The sequence below is a fragment of the Microchirus variegatus genome, assembly GCF_963457635.1.
Source record: "Microchirus variegatus genome assembly, chromosome: 3".
Taxonomy (NCBI): domain Eukaryota; kingdom Metazoa; phylum Chordata; class Actinopteri; order Pleuronectiformes; family Soleidae; genus Microchirus; species Microchirus variegatus.
Genome location: NC_139804.1, coordinates 26,974,112 through 26,994,477, shown reverse-complemented (window position 1 = coordinate 26,994,477; position 20,366 = coordinate 26,974,112). Strand labels below are relative to the sequence as shown.

The 20,366-nt window shown below is 40.3% G+C and overlaps 1 protein-coding gene across 1 annotated transcript in view; it reads left to right on the top strand.

Annotated features, from left to right (window-relative positions):
* Positions 1-3,511: 3,511 nt before the first annotated feature.
* The window catches only part of arap1 (ArfGAP with RhoGAP domain, ankyrin repeat and PH domain 1), a 47,446-nt gene continuing 30,591 nt past the window's right edge, over positions 3,512-20,366 (top strand). The window contains exons 1-5 of the mRNA XM_083886926.1: positions 3,512-3,623; positions 13,943-15,060; positions 18,670-18,839; positions 19,914-20,002; positions 20,100-20,185. Coding sequence (XP_083743052.1) covers positions 13,988-15,060; positions 18,670-18,839; positions 19,914-20,002; positions 20,100-20,185 — 1,418 coding nt within the window. The 5' untranslated portion in view covers positions 3,512-3,623; positions 13,943-13,987. The remainder of the gene's footprint in view (positions 3,624-13,942; positions 15,061-18,669; positions 18,840-19,913; positions 20,003-20,099; positions 20,186-20,366) is intronic.

The following is a 20,366-nucleotide window of genomic DNA, read 5'->3' as shown; positions in this document are numbered from 1 at the left end:
TGCACACACGCACACACACACACACACACACACACACACACACACACACACACACACACACACACACACACACACACACACACACACACACACACACACACACACACACACACACACACTGGCATGAATACATGTCTATGTATGTGTGTACATGCACGTAGACGTTGGTTCCATACTGTACATACATTTGCATATGCAGACATGTATATATGTATGTATTTTCACCAATCAACTCATACTTCACCAACTTTTACCAACCCATAGACATCCACTCACAAGGGGGGGGGGCTGCAAGACAACTTGTATTTACATATTAGCACACTAGTATTATACATGACAGTCAAGATTTTTAATGTGGACCTATGCAGACCATCATAGCAAAATATATTTTCCCTTATGATTCATCGATGAAAGGCCCTGTTGTCGCTCACAATATGAAGAGTGGCTTTCAAGAATTATACATTCCTCGTGGCGAAACAGTGGTGCAACCCTGATATGGTAATATAAGAACATATCTGTAAGTAGACATATGGACACACTCCCTTTTATTCATGCTTGCACACACGCACACACGCAGAGTTTACGCAAGTAATGTCCATGTTGTCTCTCGTCACATTATGTCTCTCCATCCCATTTTGTCACTGCATAGTTTATATGCAGGGGTACAGAAGGCAGCTGGAACACCAAAACTTTACCTGGAACCACCCCCCCGCCACACACACACACACACACACACACACTTGACACACACACTCACATGTACTGTCTGCTCCTCTATTTGAGAGATGTATGAATGTATGTAGAGTTTAAAAATTAAATACAAATTCCTACAAAGGTTTTCAAATTTCACTGTTAGTCTGACTCATTTTTTTTCTCTGTACGTGTGTTTTGTTTAGCTGTTGCTGTCGGATTAACTGGTTAATCCCTCATTCAAACACTCATTCAGTGATGGTGATACTGCCATCAGGTAAACACCTATTGATGATTTGTTTTTCAGTCTCTGGAAGGTATAAACAAAAAGTGCGTGTGTGTGCAAGTGCAGTGGCCTACATCAGAATTTAGAATCCCCAATCTGTTGGCATGACAACTCTGAAGTCGACTCCGTGCCGACGAGAAACGATAGGTTGAGTGCTTGCATGTCACAGCCGAAGTGATTTACTGCAGTGTGCCCGCCCCTTTTTCCTTACATGGAATTACACTAAAGAGCACAGATAGTGTAGAGTAGAGTAAATGCATTTCCTGTGATGACGAACAGGACTTGTAACAGGAAGTTTTTGGTTTGCACTGTGCATGTGACGTTATGGCTAACATTATTTTTGCAGGTCATCCTCTGTGTTTAATCTCTTACTGACGGCATCTGCTTCTGCATATGGACCACTTAATAAATTATGGATGATGCAGAAAGGTGTGTGTGTGTGAGAGAGCTCCACGCAGGCTCCACTGTTCTTACAGCACTGCTGACCATTTCTCTCTCCGCCCTTTGATATATACATCCATCCATTCATCCATCCATCCTCAGCATTTTAATGAGGCCTTTTGCTTCACCATCATTATTATGTGCAATGTGTGTGTGTGTGTGTGTGTGTGTGGGAGCATGTGGACTATGTGTCCCAGTGGCATCCCTATATTGTCTTCCACCTTCCCCCGCAGTAGGAGGAGACGTGAGCAGCGTGACAGCCAACACCCCTCTGTATGTGTTTCCTGCATATGTGTCACACTGCCACCCCCACAGCAACCCGGCCCACCATGGCTGAGAGCCTGGTGATGACTCATCACCACCACACTCTCCTCTCCTCTCATCTGTGTTCTCCCCTGACTCTGTCTCTACCCTTTTATTATCTGCTCTTCATCCTCTCCACAATTTCACTCATTTATCTTACCCTCTCTTTCTGTCTTCGTCTTCCCATTTCCTCATCAGCTAATTCATCATCCCCTTCGCATCTAGACCTCGCTCTTTCAATCTAAACATTACCTGTTCCATTGTTTCCTCACAGTTGGGTTTATTGCCTTATTTTCTTTTTTTTAAATAGTTGTTATGCTTATCTCTGAACTTTTTTTCTTCAATTTCTACCTGCCAAATTCTTCAAATTTCCTAACCTCCCTTTATTTTCTTTCATCCCATTCTGCCTGCTTTTGCTCAAACTGACCTAATCTTCCTGTTTACATATGCCTTTAGGGCTACAGGGCCCCTGATTGAAACATGAGAGAATACAACGGTGAATCAGATGTTAAACATCGATAATCAAACATTTTCAGAGCACATTTATTAAGTAATCAAATGAATTAATCCAGTTCATTCGTGTTTAATTTGGAGTGTAACAATGAAGTGATGAGTGTGATATTGATCAGTCCCTGCAAGGGACTCTTCTTTTTCTATTGTAAATGTTTTTGTCCCTGTATTATTCTGTGTTTTGGCAACTTCCTCATCGACTAGGCTCAACGTCTTGATTGTGAATGGTGCCCTCTTGTGGTATAATTAAGGAGTTGGTGTATTTCATGCTGACTGAACTGCCACCTACAGCAGTACTAAGTGAAAATGATTACAATTCATTGTCACAGTCATGACTGGATTATTTCCATAACTAAACCAGTTTACACCGCCTGATGGTGCACTGAACATGAACACATCCATTTTATTAGCCACACTTAACAACAGGGTATGTGCACAAGCAACTTGGATTAATCTTCTTTACCCAGATAATCCATCATTCAGTTTTCAGCCACGGCCAGGTTCTTTTATAAACCTGGGAGACTACAACAAAGTAGGCCTACGGCATATAAATGTCAATACATGCATGCAGCAATAAATGCTGTAGGCGTTATATTTTTTTGACTTGAAACAGACTTGTCTTATGTTCTGCATTAGCCATTAAAAATCACCAGCAAAGCACATAAGCCTCTTTTCTGACTTGAAAACCTTCACCTCTTTGGCTGCTCTGAGCAACCCTGTTAACTCATTATTCCCCCTAGTGGTGGACACAACACTTACAAAAATGTTTAAAAATGTAAGTTTTACCTAAGATTTGTGTGCATATGTTTTCAATAACATACACATGATTGAGTTGTGATTCATTGATTAAATGTAAAATTATTGGAAATTGCTGGTTTGCCTATTCAAACATTTCTAGGTGGCAGTAAAATATATCTGATGCACATATTTGCATTTGATTTTAAATGTTGAATCACAGAGGTTTCCCCTACAAACACAAACATTTTGTGCAAACACTGACTCACAGTGTTGATGAGTAAGGTGGCATATTTGATTGACATGTGAATGACAACAAACAGGGTTGTCCAGTCTTTTTTGCAGGTCACATGACGGCAGTGCGGAAACTTTTGTGAGTTGAGCGAGAAATACCGGAAGTGTACGCATCAAATAAAACATTCGACAATTTAATATAAAAGGTTTCTCTTATTTTGAAAGGCTACATGGAAACGGAAGCATCTTATTCGCTTGCATTGAACAGTGGAGTTCTTGTGTGTGAGTCGCTGGCGATTCTTCACCCCGTGACAAAATTGTTATCCTCCTGAGCTGTGGGTCGCAGTCGTGACACTAAACTCCGCTCTTCTAACAAAACGACGACCTGTCTCAGTGAGTGGGACACTAGTACGGACACGAAACGGTGAGTAAATTACTATTAAAAAAACTTGTTGGTCTCTCTGTCACAAACTACTTAAATAGTTAAAAAACCTAGAAAAATGTGTTGTCTTGGTTACATCTCCGTTAACCTAAGTTAGCTTGACGTGTCACGGTGGGACAAACGCGTTAGCTACGCGTTTTCACCGAAGCCGAAAACGTTTTTCAGTGTAAATTAACTGCAACTTTCGAGTCCGGGGTTTGTTGTCGCAGGTCCGATAATGAGGAGGAAATAATTGTCGACCTAATTCGCTTGGACAACGTGAATGAGTCGGATGTTTTTCTCAGCGGCCACAGGAAAAAGTGCTCTCTGTGACTGAAGCTGAGGTTGTTTTCTTTTATCCCCAGAGGAATTCATTAGTTTAAGCTGTGAGCAGGGACGACTGTTAACCAGTGAATACACTTATTCAATTAAAGATGGAGTAATGCAGATTTAGCAGGTGGACTTGTGACAGGTGGACACCCGGGCCTGGTAGTTGTATCGTTTCATGTACACCTGTGAAAAGTTCTGCGTTTTGAAACCGAGTTTAGCACAGGGATGGGGGGGAAAGGTGATGATGATTGAATATAAAACAATTATACTGATACGTATTATTTGTGTACAGCCACCTGACTGTATGGACTGTTTTCATTGGCACAGAAGGAGCCCTTTTTATGGGACACACAGTCGTGTAGTGGCTAGCACTGTTGCCACACTGTAAGAAGGTCAGGGTTTGTGGCCGTTGCCTTTCTGTGTGGAGTTTACCACAAGTACTGTAGGTGTGAATGGTTGTTTGTCTCTGTATGTTGGTTCTACGATGGACTGGTGACCTGTCCAGGTTGTACCTGCCTTTTCACCCTGTGTCCACTGAGATTGGCTTCAGCGACCCCTGCGGCCCTCATGTACGAGACAGTGGGTTGTCTCTATTGAGGTCCTCTTGTTGGACTGCCATGTTTTTAATGGACAAAGGTGTATTTTAGGCAAGGGCCGTCCTTTAGGAAAGATACCACCTTGTACTGCTTTGTTTCTACAGCAGCCCAAACAGACATAGTGATCTGTGTTTTAGGCTGACACTTGGTATGCAAATGACAATGACATCCTTTCTGGTAAACCCAAAAAATGTAAATCTGTATTTAGTTGAGGAAAAAAAAATTACAAAAATATACAAACTTTCAACAACAAAAAAAACCCCCACACAGATTTAACTCCATATTTGTTACAGTTTTTTCTCAACACTGTTTCAACCTGCTGCTACAGCACATTACACAAACCCACATCGCCACTGAAGACAGTTTTTTCCGCTGTTTGTTTCTGCTTTTTTGTACAGCAAGGCAGGGCTCACCTACATGTCCGCTTTTTAAGTTCATACATAAATAGGACATGGTGAGTTCAGTAGTGAAACTGAAAAATATTATGATTATATCAGTGGATACAGTCATGCTTTGTTCCCCTAATACTAGCACGCATTATTAAGTGCTGCCTGCTCGAGTCCACATTAAGAGTGTTTCTTGAGTGTTTTGTTGCGTTAGTTTGCTATTACACTGCACAGTGGAGTTGGTTGATCAACTGCTGCCTCTATTTGTTAGTTCAAATGTGTTATTTTCTGAGGTATTCATCTTTTTGGTTTACCCAAGTGACACAAACTCACCAAATGGCTTTGGTAGACCAGGAGTTCCTGTATCCCTGTGAGCTAAAAACTCTGATATTCTCTATGGACACTGGTGTGGGTGAGTGCTTTGCAACCTTCATTTTCCAATCTTAAAAAATGTTGTCTAACGGCAAGATGAGGTAGCACACATGTTTGTTTTTATGATATAGAAGACTCAAATGGACATAGATTTTATAGGGTGAGTGGTAAAATATCTGAAAAGATATACTTGTGTACCCTTTAGCTGGCATGTTTTCACTCATAGCGTATGCTAGTTTGATGGGTGTGCAAATTTAGCTCAGGCAGCGCTGTCTGTGCATCAGTGCCTCATACAACCATACTTTAGAAAACCAAATCCGTCACTTCTGCTATTTGTTATCTAATTTAGGCTTGATTTGAACACCGAGTTTCTTTTCTTTCACTGACACTGAAATCAAGTTGCACCTAACAGCACTGTCTGTCCTCTCTCTTATCTTCCATCTTTTCTGCTCACATGGTTTCTTGCTGCTGAATCACTCTGCAGCGAGGTGAGAGGAAGGCTTAAGTATTTCACTGGTACAGAGGAAACACTGCCCCCTGATTACACAGGCTGGATAAAGATCTGAGTTGTACATGAAGTTCAAGAAATTTGTCTTTGAAAGTACAATGTTAAAGACAAAGTTTGCTTTCAAAGACACCAGAGAAACCCATTGGTTTCAGTTTCAGAAGGTGTCATTTGTGGTAAAAGTCTAGTGAATTATATTAAGAGGTGTATCTCAGGCATGTGTGTGAGGATTCTTGACACAGTGGTCAGCCAAGGAAACGTTTGTGGTAGATGAAAGGCACATCATGATTACTTCCCTTCAAACTCTTATCCAGCAGTGCTGTATAGCTCAGAACTGCCAGTAACCAGTGTGACCCATGCACAACATCTACCGTCGGGAGAAGTCTGGCCGGAAGTGGTCTAAATGGAAGAATTGTGTCCCAAAAGCCATACCCCGGACATAGAATCAGGTGCTCTGTACTGATGAGTCATGAGAAATGTAAATATTTCACTATAGCAGAAGGCAGTTTGTTCACTGAGAGCTTGCAAGTTTGGGACTGTATTTCTGGAAACGGAGAAGGGGGATTTTGTCTGGATAAATGGTGTCCTTAATGCTGAGAAATACAAGCAGATATTTATCTATCATACAATTTAATCAAGGATGCATCTGAATGGCCTCAAATTGCAAATTTTCAGCAGGGCAATGACCCACACATACAGCCAATGTTGTAAAGAACCATGTCCTGCATAAAGAAGAATGAGGAAGAAGGAAGAAGGCAGAAAGATTTAAGTCAGTTTACTGTACATCAACAGAAGCATTCTTAATTTGCAGAATTTTCTGACACCTGCATAAAATGTTTGCACAGCACTGTACAGTGCTTGAATGGGGCATGGAGAGTGTAGGAGCCAAATTGCACGAGGGTTTATTTAGGAACTAAACCTTGCCTGGGCAGGTGTTCAGGTGCCGGAAGCAAAACAGTTTTTGAGTCTGTGCAATTCAAAGTATTACTTCAAAATATTAGCTGACATATGTCATAACATGAAGCCATTCCAATTGTAATTCCCAGACTGAAGCTGCTTCAATTGGCTAGAAGGCTAAATGTGATCTGTAGTTTGTGGTTTGCTGCCATGGGAAGTATCCTTCTGAGAAATGTTGCACCTTAGAGAGTTTAAGCTGTGTGTGTGTGTGTGTGTGTGTGTGTGTGTGTGTGTGTGTGTGTGTGTGTGTGTGTGTGTGTGTGTGTGTGTGTGTGTGTGTGTGTGTGTGTGTGTGTGTGTGTGTGTGTGTGTGTGTGTGTGTGTGTGTGTGTGTGTGTGTGTGTGTGTGTGTGTGTGTGTGTGTGTGTGTGTGTGTGTGTGTGTGTGTGTGTGTGTGTGTGTGTGTGTGTGTGTGTGTGTGTGTGTGTGTGTGTGTGTGTGTGTGTGTGTGTGTGTGTGTGTGTGTGTGTGTGTGTGTGTGTGTGTGTGTGTGTGTGTGTGTTCTTGTACTTGCGGCATACTGAGGACCAGTGAGGGTTTTTAACCAACAAAGTGAGGTCATTTTTACGGAGTGAGGACATTTTGGCCGGTCCTCACTTTGTTTTCATTGAAATCACTTCCCTAGGTTGCTATAACATGCTATACTCAATTTGACTTTTTTTCCCCACATTTTGGACGACATAGTATAGTATGACGTTTTGTCAAATTTTGGACCAAATTTTTTTTTGTCAAATTTTAGACCAAATTTTTTTTTGTCAAATTTTGGACCTACCTGCAGACATTTTATGGTACTGCAACCAGTAGTTCTTTATATATGTCATTAATGAAATAGATATTTGTAATTGTGTTGATTTATGAAGTGTATAGGCCACATTATACTTCTCCGACTGCGTAATGCGTTATCCGACGGACACGCGCTGCAATTTCCCGCCCGATCAGTAGCGGTCGATGCGCAAGGTTGTTGTGCTTCTGGCTACAGTGAGCAATGGTGTCAGAGAGAGAAAGACTGTTTTTGTTGAAAAAGTGGCCGTTTCTCACTTTTCTGTGTTAAGATAATTTGAGGCGAGAAATTGGCCATTTAGAGTCTAAACATGTGCTGTGTGTGTTAAGATATGACGTATTTATAGTTTGGCAGCAGCGTTATCGGCGGGGATCAGCTCCGCGTCTGTGGACGCTCGGTGCGCACTGTGAGCCGGCACAGAGCAGCTTCGCTCGGCCTGTCCTGAGGACCAATCGTAGCTCTTGCCGTCTCCGTTGTCCCTTGACGGAGTGACGGACACTTAAAACATATTTCGTGCAGTCGGAGACGACGCAAAGGCTCTTCGACAGGCTCTGCGTCGACGCAGAAGACTCTGCGTAACCTACGCAGAGCACTTTACGCAGAAGTATAAATTGGGCTTTAATGCTGGTCCTCACTTTGTCAGCAACCCAGTCCTCAGTATGCAGCAAGTACAAGAATGTGTGTGTGTGTGTGTGTGTGTGTGTGTGTGTGTGTGTGTGGCTTGCTTGTTCACTAGAGTGCATTGTGTGGAAGAATTACATTACTGGCAGGACTGAGTCACTACTTGATTTACGTTGAAAGTGGCTTGAAAGCGGCAGTGGGTCTGATTTTGATCGTATGAGTCATGACCTCATGACCTATGTGTGTGACAGAGAGGTGGGGGTGGGGTGGGGTCATGTGAATCCAAACTGAAATTACAACACACTGGGAATAATGACATTTGAAATAAAACCTCTTTAGAATAGTAAAAAAAACATTGAGAAAGTGCCATGCCACAACAAATAAATACATCTTTACAGCATATTAGTTCTATAGACTGTTCAGGCTATCTGGAGTGGTTCCCAACCTTTCCCCTTGCCCCCCTTGCTTGTGTCCAAGATAAACCCCTTTACACGCACCCACCAAAAGAATTAAGTGAGTAATTACAAACGTTTATATGCAAAAATAAACAGCAGTTGTAGGTTTTTGTTCCTATTCTCAAAGTGTACATGGATAAAACTGCCCTGTGCTTCATAAAATCAAAACCAAGCTAACTCTTGAGATTGTGCTCGGTTTTCTTTTTTGATACTGATGAGTCGCTCAGGTATAGCCGCTGTGTGATTTGATAGGACTTGCTTATGCAGTAACGGTGAGTTCTGATAATCCAATAGAGTGTGTGATTGGGATTTTCTAAGTTTAATATGCACAAATATTATTGTATTAACCTCACAACCTCAGAGCAGACAAAGCTCTGCATCTCCCATTTGATCTCTTGTGCCCCCCTAAGGGGAGGAATGGTGCCCAGTTAGGAACCATGGACCGTTGAGTGGAATTTTTAACTTGGCACTCAGGCAGTGTGTTCAGGGTGTTTTGTAAGTCATTTTTAAATGTGTGCATGCTGGACTTTCCATTTTTATTATAGTTTCATCAGGGAGAAGTAAATACAAGGAAATAGCACTGTGTGATTTTTGATTTTCTAATTGCAATTTTCTTTCTTACATAAAACAAGAATGGAGCATTACTACAAGACACCATTAAAATGTTAAGTACTATTATGTTCTCATGCAAGGAAGAGAACCTCAAAATGTGGATTGTCCAACATGCATGTATTACCTTTAAAAAAAAATAAATAAAAAAAAAAATTGGTAGAGAAGACAAACAACTACACAACTAGACCAGTTAAAGTGCAGTCTTTGCAATTTGCTTACTGTATTGTTTCAACTAGAATTTAAAATTTGAAAATGATTAATTGCTCAGCCCTACAAGGAAGCAATGCTTGGGGCAACCGAGTGTCAGTGATAGAGCCAAGGGTGTGGTAGTATTCATGCTGATGTACTGGTGGCAATGTGTAAAGTGCTTTTTTCAGTAAGTACAGTCCAGAAGAAAAAAAAAATCACAGCAGGCGTCCCTCTACCTTCACGTATCACAGCTTTCAAATGCATTTTTTTTTGTTCTCAGCCAATAGTGCTCTTGTCTCTACCTTGTATATCACTACAGGTTACCATATACTGTATGTTTTCAATGTTCTGTTGTTGAAACCAGTCCTTTCTCAAGTAAATCCTCTTGATTGACTGCCAGAAGTGTCCAGTATTCCCCCAAGAAGGAAGGAGTATAGCAGAAAATATAATCTCTTATAGTGTTTTTTTTTTTGAGTCGAGGTTCAGTTCAGGGTTCACTGTGTAATGTGACGGTACCACATGTCACCATCAAAGCATTAACTATTGCAAGGATGAGAACTTAAAACTTATGTAACTTGTATAACATAACATAAGTAATTTACCCAGAAGACAGAACAGTCAAAAATAGAGAAATGAAGTTGTAGCCTTTGTGATGTGCTGTGACATGCTTTGATAACAGCCAATAGATCAAGCCCAATACAGAAAAATCTCAGTAAAGTAAAGGAAGGTATATTGAGAATTTATCTCATTTTCACATCCTTCACTTTATGTGCCACTTGCTGCCACACAACCCTAAAGAAAAATGATAAACTGATAACGAAAATTATTGGCCAAGAATGTTCAAAGCTCAAAGTTGGCCTGTTGGCATGAGTCACTCACCTGCAGATAGCATACAACACGGTGCAGTATTCTTCAATTAATAAAAACGTACAAAAAATTACTTATGACTTGAGTTACCTTAAAAGTAATGTTAATCGCACTTGTTAATGTTATCCAGTTTTCTTTGCAGAATTGTAATGTTTTCAGGTAAGGTTTTGGCTTCTTCATTTAGACCCTGTTTATGCATAAGCACTGCACTGCAACTGAACCATTGTAATGCTGGAAATGCATTGATGTATTTGTTCTGTACCTTTAATTGTAGGTATCAATTAATTGTATTTTCACATCCTCAGTCAGCTGCTAAGGGGAGCCCTTAGCTGGTAACTGTTAGCAAAGTCGGATTGCTTGTTAAGTCTCAACAACTTACAGCAGTTGAAATGACTCCTGCAGCAACAACCAACAAACCACACCTCTGTTACAGTCCGGGATCCACAATCAATCGAGTTTGTTACCTTTTCCTGTAACCCAGTCTTAGATATCACCTTGAATTAACTCATTAAGATGCATACTATACACAAAGTTCACACTTTAATCTTCGACCAGTGATCACTGCAAAGTCCAAACAGGTGGACAAACATGAGACATTTTCAGACTGATTTAAAATAGGATGTGTGGCTTTCTGTACAATTTCATATGTTTTATTGTAGGATTTGTGTGAGTGTTTCACATGGCTAAAACACACCGCTATTCTTCTGCACTGGCTTTCATTCATTTGGACAGCCTGAACAAGTTGAAAATCAAAATTGTAGCTAAAGCCCCTGATCTGAGACATCTGAGACAGTCCACCATTTGCCTGATTTTTAAAATTCCAAGAAGTGGCCAGGGAGCAATGAGTGAGAGGGATGGAGAAGAAGGGGTGAGGGAGCACTGCAGGGTGGCATGACCATCTGTATAAAGTAGAGGTGATGTGGCATGTGTTAGCTGTCATTCATAGACGTTTTGTATATGATGGTGTTGTTTCCAATACAATTAGCTATGAGTGGTAACTCATGGCAGGACTTGTCTTTGCAACTCTCCACAACCCACAATTTTCAATGACCATGTTTTTGTATTATTGATGCATTGGGGGGGGGGGGGTTGGCTAGCTGGCTAGCTGGCTAGCCCATGGCAACATGAAAATGCTGTAGCCGGTGATTGGCCAGAAAAACATTAGATACACAGATTTGTGACATAATGCATAATTCAAATACTTTACACTTTCAAGATTTTGACCTGGATTAGTAAACAACCAAGTACTACAAAATTCATAAATACATTGTTTTTTCCCACGAAAAAAGTGGTTTGAAATCGGGTGAGGCCACATTACGACCAGGTTTTGATCTCCATGACGACTACTGATCGTGACAAGGTCAGTGTTTATGCTGGAAAAGGTCCTGAAGAGGTCAAGAGTACATTCATGCACACATTCTTGCACAGCGTTCTTAGTGAGGACGCTCTTCGATATGATGTCTTCCCCTTACCCGAAACTATTCCTAAACTAAACCCAATTGTAACCCTAATTCTTAAACCAAGTCTTAACCCCTAAACGGTCATTTTATGGTGTGACAGACATGAGGACCAGCCCAATTGTCCTTACTTAAAAGTAAATACCCACGCTTCCTGTAATATATAAGCTTGTTCCTCACAAAGACGTATATAGTACACACATGCATCAAAAAAGTGTTATTACATGTGCAAGTGTGAATTTTAACTGCTGGCCCAGACCATGTGTTTTCTTCCTTATTGTGTGTGTGTGAGTGTGGCTGTTGCATATGTGCGTATGTGTGAGTTCTATGTGTACTTGCTAGGACAACAGAATGCCCCATTGTGAAGGAAGCACAGAGACTCTGTTATTGGTGTTTTTCAGGGTGGGAGGGAGAGAGAGACAGATCAACAGAGAAGAAGAGATTGGAGACATAAAATGAAATGTCCACATTGGAAGATGATGGTTGGGAAATGCAGGAAGTTTAACCACAGCTGGGGAAAAACAACAAGAGCTGAGGAAAAAACGTCAGCAGTCAACAGTGACAGAATTGTCAGGATTTTTCTAAACCTAACATGAAAGCATGACTTCACCTTTTGAAATCTTAACATTTAAGATGAGACACACACACGCAAACTGGCTGATTTAGGGCTTTTCTGGTTGATCTGAGGATTATTAATGTCAAAGATGCTGAGCAAGTAAATCTATTTGTGTATTCAAATATAAATTTAGTGTATGAATAACACCCAAGTGGCAGTTCAAGACCAACCAGACTGTAATTAATCACATGAAGTGTCTCTTAGTTCCTCAATTGGGGAAAAAAAGGAAGCTTTATTCAAAAGACTACAGCGAGATCCCCCGTGCCTCTACCCTGTTAGAGGAAACGGTAGACAGGAAATGAAATACGCCAATTTTGAGAAACTAAACCTCTGACAAATATTTCTTGCACTGAACATGGTCAGTTATTTTGTGCTTATTCACCACCAAATGACACTGATGTGGCAGTTGCCAAAATGCCCTCGTCGGTAAGCTGTTCAGCTATCGTTTTTGTTTTATAACTAAATAATCATAAATAGTTCACTTGTGACAATCCTTTAATCTATATTGCAATGATAATAAAGCAAGTTGGGTACATTTGTATTTAGAACAACAGAACAACCGAAGCAAAGCTTTCGGGAAGTACAGCCTAAAGTTGTTGCACTGTCAAAATAAATATTTATATTCCCTAGTTTATGCTTTTCAGTTATCTTTACTGAGCTGCTGCTTACAGTCAGGCAGATTTGTATCATGTTTTGTAGTTTGAGGACTGCTAAAATGTGGTCTGACTGTTCATGAAAATATTTCTGATTTTTTTTTCTTAATTTTTTTTCTACACCACTCATGATGCGTGACAGATAAAACATAATTATATAAAACGTAAATACCAATAAGAGTAAGAAAAACAGGAAAAGTGAGGGAACGGGGAAACTTCAAAGTGTACTACATTTATATATTTTATATTTTACAAATATAAAGAGAAATGTAAATCATAAGTGCAACTGGAAGAAGCTAGAAGAAATAACTGCCCTTTCTCCTACCACCTTCCAGCTTTTACTTCCCCACCCTGTTTTTCAATTTCAAACGCAGAAATATAAATAAATATCTTAGTTTACAGTTCTAGTTGTATGCATCATGGTGTGGTTCATCATATTTCAGCTCAAAACATTTTCTTAATACCTAAATCGTCCAAAGTAAGTAAGTAAGTTTGTGGTGTTCAAGTGAATGAGAGATGCAGAGGAAAAACAAGCGATTCTGTGTAAATGCTGTGTAGCAATGCTGGTTGTGTCACTGACACTTCTCCATAGATGATGTGGTGGCACAACACTCGAGTACAAAGTAATTATAAACATACTGTGTGTGTGTATATATACAACAGTTTCCGGTCTTGCTTAAATCAGATTTGATTCTCAAACCTAAGCAGACTCTGAATGTTTTAAACCTCAAGTACAAGCACTGAAGTGAGCTGCTGTTGAAAAGAACTTTTCATCAAATGACTAATCTTTTGAATGTATGAATCACCGCGTGACTGCTTTTTACATTCTTCCATTGAGAAAAAAAAAATGTATGCCATTTATTTATTTTTATGTATGCATTGCTTGATTTTACATGTTTGTTTTTTGTTTTTACCTCTGTTACAGGTTGTGTAAGCCATGATCTAAGGTGTTAAAATCTACATTTTCTCCATGGATGTGGACTTGCCTTCACCCATGCCACGATCGCACACATCAATGATGTCCGAGTCTGACTCCAGTGCAGATGTGTGTGACTGGTTATGTGTACTTCGTCTAGAGCAGTACTCTGAGACCTTTCACAATGCTGGACTGACGACGTTGCGGCAATGTAACACCCTCACACCAGATCAGCTGGATGGGATGGGTGTCACCCTGCCAGGTCATCAGAGACGCATGCTGGCTAGCCTGAACAGGACGCATGGCAGTCGTGACATGCAATCTGATTTACACTCTACCCCTTTCCCGTCTGAAAGTAATCAATCAGTGGAGGAGAAGGAACATATTAAAATGTTACAGGGGGAGGAGAGATCTGTGACCATCCCAGAGGAAGAAAAATGTATCCACACGCAAATGGAGAAAGGCCATCAAGAGATGTTGAGACCTACACCGAGAGAAAGAGAGAAACCAGTCCCTAAGGAGAGACAAGCGCCCAGGAAGAAAGAGCAAAATGGAGGAGGCGAAAAGAAAACAGTTCCTGAAATAAGGCTATCAGCATCAAGGCCAAGCAAAGCGGAAGATGGCGATGGAGGAATAGATGGAGAGAGGGAGAAACCTTTTCCTAAAGAAAGGACTAAGTTTCGCCCCAATTCTTCAGTGAATTCACCCCCCAGCCCCCTTGTCTCTCCAATTTATGAAACCTCTTTACCCCCTGTCCCCCCACGAAGCTCTGCCAACTGCCCTCCTCAGTGCTTTAGCTCCTCACCTCCTGCTCGAACCCCTGATTCTCCGAAACAAGACGGACTGGATATTAAAGCTCCAGCTGTTCAGAGCAGGTCTCAGAGTTTAACTCCTGCAAGCACCCCTGCCCACAGCACTGCACAAACTCGGCCACAGACATTAGACATTCAGCCATCTGCCCAGCATTTGGTTAGTGATGGAGGAAGAAAAGCATCACCAGTCTCCCGTACTGTGTCTCTCAGTGATGACCGTAATGCTCCACCTCTCCCTCCAAAAGTAGGGGGAACACCAAAAGGCCCACCGCCAGTCCCTTACCGGTGTCCTGCACAGTCTTCTAGAACATCCAGGTAAGGCTTTCTCCTTTGTATGTCTTTGAGCGGCTTTTACAACTGTTTTGTTTAAGAAAAAAAGTCAAATTCCTGTACGCTATTGGCACTGATATTACAGTAGATAAATACAATGTTTATCTCATGGACCTTGAGACAGCTATGTGACCACCAGCTGAGGAACGTGACGGCCCGTTTACTGGATTTGTGGAACCATAACTACCTTGCTTTTGTGTTCATATTGATTTGTATCATTTATTTAATTACAGCAAAGAGAAACCTACTGAACAACTTAACTGACTCATTTGTTTTGGTTACATTTGTTTCCCTCTATATTGTTTTAAATGGGTCCATCCCTGTCCCTCCACTGTGTATGTACATTAACATTTGGGCATGAGTTTAACAATATATATTCAAGGTATATTCAAAGTGAAAATGTGATTGTCTGTAGTATTAGGTTTGTGTCTTTAGATGCTGTAAATGTCATATAGAAGCAGCCAAATAACTCTCTTGTGTGAAATATCAGTTGTTACTGGATACAGTATAGTGCTGACCTCTAGTGGACAAAAGGTAAAATACATGATTTAAAACTGAAATGGCCTTTGACATGCACAAAATTTTATTGTTGATGCTGTTTTGACACTTCCTAATATTAGAATCAGACACTGTTACTGTTACTGAAACAGAGACAGACTGGGTGAACCCAAAAGTCAAAAGCCTGTTGAACTCAGAAATATGTGGAAAAAGACCTGTTTAGTCACACCTGTGAGCAGATTGAGAGGTTTGCTCTTTTGCTTAAACCAGTTTTACTGATTGTGTGTGTGTGTGTGAGAGTTTTGTTACCAGCCTTATCTCAGGCTTTCAGACTTCTGAAAGTCCATGCTGCCTGTCTGCTGTTTAAAAGAGAAACTAGCTGTAGAGAGAGGAAGGAAGTTACAATAGAGAAGAACACTAGGGGTTAAAAACCCTCCTACTCAACCTCAGCCAATGTGACATGGTGAAAAAGAGAGAGTGAAAAATTGTGAAAGAAACAGACAGGAAGATAGAGAAATGTGATTTGTTACCGGGAACTACCTTCAGTCTTTTGTGTTCCAGCAAATCATCACACTTTCTTTCTTCCTTGTCAGTGTGCTTTGTTTCCTCCTCCCACTTTTTGGTTAGCTTGTCACTTAGTCCTGCTCTTTTTTTCTCCCCCCTCTTCTCCGTTGTGTGTTGTATCATTGAAGAGGACTCCTTTAAATATGTCAAGACGGGTAAGATCAACACAAATGATATTTCCAATTGTTGCTTCTCTGTCTCGACTTGTTTTAAAGCAGGTGCTTTTCCTCCCTCCTCTCACTATTCTCGATGGTTGTGTTTCAAACGAGGAAGCTTTGTTTTGTTTTCTTGCTGTGTCCATGTTTGTTTTGCTGCTGCAGTGTTAAACCAGTCTTGGTAGCACTTTTAATTACTGAGGTTTTTATTGTTTGAGTAGAAAATTAAGTGCTGTTAGCGAGACATTAAATGTGCATATATAATATTTAGAGATCTAGCGAGTTACCAGATTGTCTAAAAATCAGGTGCTTTTTGTGAGATGTTTACATGTTTGTTTAGCTTTTAGCAGAGTAAGAGTTGGTAAGCCCTGCCGTGAGTCTGTATACGTTTGGGGAAATGATACAGGTATATCCACTTACCAGTTTGTCTGTTACGGATACAAAAGCTTCCCTTTAGTGTGATTAGATGTTGTCGAGGTCTGTTGCTTTATTACTCTTATTTATTCTTAGCATTTAGCAAACACATACTGACTGTTGTTTTTATTAGTCAGTCTACACTTGAATGTGTGGACTAAACTGGTGCTGTGATTTGCGACACTACTACATTTTGCTCAGACAAAAAAAAAGAGGAAGATGTTGCAAGAAAACCCAATTGCCATAACCATCACCATTTCCCCAGAATTATGATTTCACATATACTCAGAGTGGGAGTGAGAAAGGAATGGTCAGTCATTGTTTCATCAGCTTACTGTCATCGTTTAGCTAGCAAAGAGCAGGTTAAATATAGCATGTAGCTGCCACTCTTTCTAAAGAGAAGGAGGAACTGTGTCGGGTCAGTTTCCTGCCATTGTGGGTCTTTACATGTTGTTATTGTAATAATTATTATTATTATTATTATTACCAGAGGAAATTAATCATTTGTTTATAAATAAACTTCAAATAATGGTTAAGGACTTCCTCAGTTTAAAGAGTGTAATAACTTCACGTTATGTGGACGATGTCTTTGAAAATGAAAATATGAATGGTCTTGACAGGTACATAGCCTGACCTTGGTGATGTGTGTAGAACAGATCAAAGTAAGCAACATACTGTATTTTGCTGCAGACATGCATCACCCAAGCTATTTATGACCTGCTGCCTCTAACAATAAACAGAGAGGATTGTTTAAAGTTGAAAATTAAAAAAAATTATCTGAAACTGGTGGAAGTGTTCCGTCATTGATCTATTTTGATTTATCTTACCTAGTCTGGCATTTTTAGTCCTGGAATCACTGTTAAGGTGAGCTGTGTCACTGATGTGTTTTGTGTCTTTCAAAGCATTAATGGTTGCAATGAAGGAAATGACAAGGGATGGAAGAATAAAGAGGAACTTTCACAATTCTGGATGACTAGAAAATAGGCCAGTGTGCTCACTCTCACAGCTTGTGAGAACAGTTTGTGAGCTGTTAAAACATGTGCACAGTCTTCATTCGGTTGCTGCGTTTTTAGTTTTTCTGGTTTTTGCACCATGTCACCGTGCTTTTCTGACTGGTTGACTTAAGTTTAAGAGAGCTCAACATTTGTATTAAGTGTTTCTTGCTTAAGTGTTAACACTAAAGGCAGATCATGGCATGGTTGAAGCTGACCTGTGAGGAAGAATAATAATGTGAAGCTGTGTGGAAGTGGAAGTTAAATCTTTGTGAGCAACATAACACTTGAGGTCTAACACCTAAAGCTGTGACTGGTAAAGTAAATCATGTTTACATATAGAAAGTGTTGCCCAGATTTGTATCTGTGTATCTTGTCTTTTACCTGGTTAAAGCTGTTTCTCCATGGTTAATCAAAATAAACATGCTTGTAAGACAGGAGAGCTGGAGATAATCATGGTAATGACTGAAATAAGAAAACTATCGTACATGCTGTTGTGACTTTTCACCACAGTTTAATTCACATTTAGTGTTAGGACACATCTTTAATGTTCACATACTGTGTTTGTGTGTATGTTTGTGGAGGAACCCGAGTTATGCTGTGTTTACATGATGATGGTATCTTGTAAGGTGGTGCAGGTTGGGACTTGCTGTTCAAGCCACAGAAAGAGAGAGTGAACTAGTCAGTGAGGAGGAAAGCTGAGGGACGCCGCAGTTCTGGAATCAACTCTGTCACCATGAAGAAAAATGAGGCTTCAGAGCAGCAGTCAGTAATGTCGATTAAATCTAGTTGCCAGGGATGTTAAATTGAGTGATTTAATTTATATTTTTTTTTGTGTCCAATGAGGATGTATGGAATCTGTCTGTGTGGGATTTTCAACCGATATCAGATCCACAATCTTCTGAAGGCTCATTTCCTGATCTACAAACCTCCATTGACTTGTCTTCTACTACTACTACTTTGTCCTCTAGCTCCTCTCCCACCAAGACGGCCACCGATGAGCCACAGAAAGACCAAACTCCACAGGTCCCACCACGGATCAGGTCACCTCACACTCTTCACACTAAAGAAAACGTGCTACAGTCAACTCAACCTGACGCTCAGCCGGCTCTGCCCGTCAGGAGAGTCTCCCAACCCTTTCGTGAGTTCAGTATATTTAAGAATTATCACAATTTCTGTTATTGTTTTGGTGTTTTTCAGTGGTCACACATAACGCAAGACACCCACACAAAACACACTGTGAGTGTGTCTTTGTGTCTCAAGTCTGTGATTTTATGTTCTGTATTTTGGAGCTTTACTGTAAATACAGTTTTTTTTCAAGTAGATCAGTTTTTGTTTTTTTTAATGAAGAAATGTGATTCTCTAAGCACTTTTAAATAAGTTGCCGTGAGAACTTTTTTTCTACCTTAGTTCCACTTTTTAGTTCCATTTTTAAGCTTACCCCACATTTATGTAACACAAATCAGGTTTCATGTTTCCGTTTTTCATAACACCAGCTGCTTTTACCAGCCTGTATAAATAACATGTGTACAATAATATGCTTCCTGGTTTAATTAATCTTACCAGCTCATCAAAACATAAAACAAAAAGCCAAGCAGAATATTTAATATTGAATAACAGGCAAAGAAGAAAGTCGTCATTGTTCTCCAGGTTTTGAGGCTCCTGTTTAAAAATAAGTGTTCTGTTTGATTTTATCATCATTTATGCACTAATTATGCCTTCAATTTACTGAAAGTCTCCACCTGTGTTTATGTATTGGAATAGGTGGAAGAACAGCATTTGTTTTGTCAACTCGAAAAGAAGACATGATTTAATCTCATCGAGTAAAACAGCATCTAGGCCAACTATGAAGATATGGTATAATCAGCATCACATGTTAAGGTTCAAACATACCTTTCTCTGGTATCTCCAAAGGCCTGTGCTACAACAGAAATCAGCGGTGCCCAATCTGCCTTTTTATGGCTGCTGAGCATGTGTGTATATACACTGGAGGCGCTCAACCTGGAAAAACTAGTTCTTAAGAGAACAAGACTCAGGCATACCATACTGATAATCTCATGTTTATGCCCATCTGCATTCTCACCTGTCTTTCCAACTCTATTAACAGCCATAACAGTTATTGAATTATGATTCAATAGCATCCTTCTCGATCCCTATAATTCCAGGCATCAGTTTGCAAGGTTACAATGGTCTTGTCCTCTACTCCTTCCCTCAGATCTTGATTTGCTCAATGATAATTCTGATGAACATAAAGAACCGGACGTCATTAACCTCAGTGTTAAGCGCAGGAGTGCAACAGACAGGGTAAGGTTGCACACAGTGTTGGCATGTTTCTTTTACACTGGTCTTCCTCTTCTCCTCCTCCTGCACAATGTGAATGGCATCTGTCTCCCTCCAATAGGACATGTCCCTGCAACTGCCAGTTCAAGCAAGAGGGCGGTACAGTTCTTGGTTAAGCGATGAAGAGCTGTTGGACGATGATGACGAGTGAGTCATACATGAACACACAAACAAACCATTTAGACAACCACAGAAGCTTCACTGTTCACTCTGGGTGTCGGAACATTACTGACCTTGCTAATTAGCATTTAGCATTCAGTGTTTTTTTACTCTGATTTCTCTTTGTGGCTTTTATTGTGTAGAATAACAATACACTATTGTATGTACT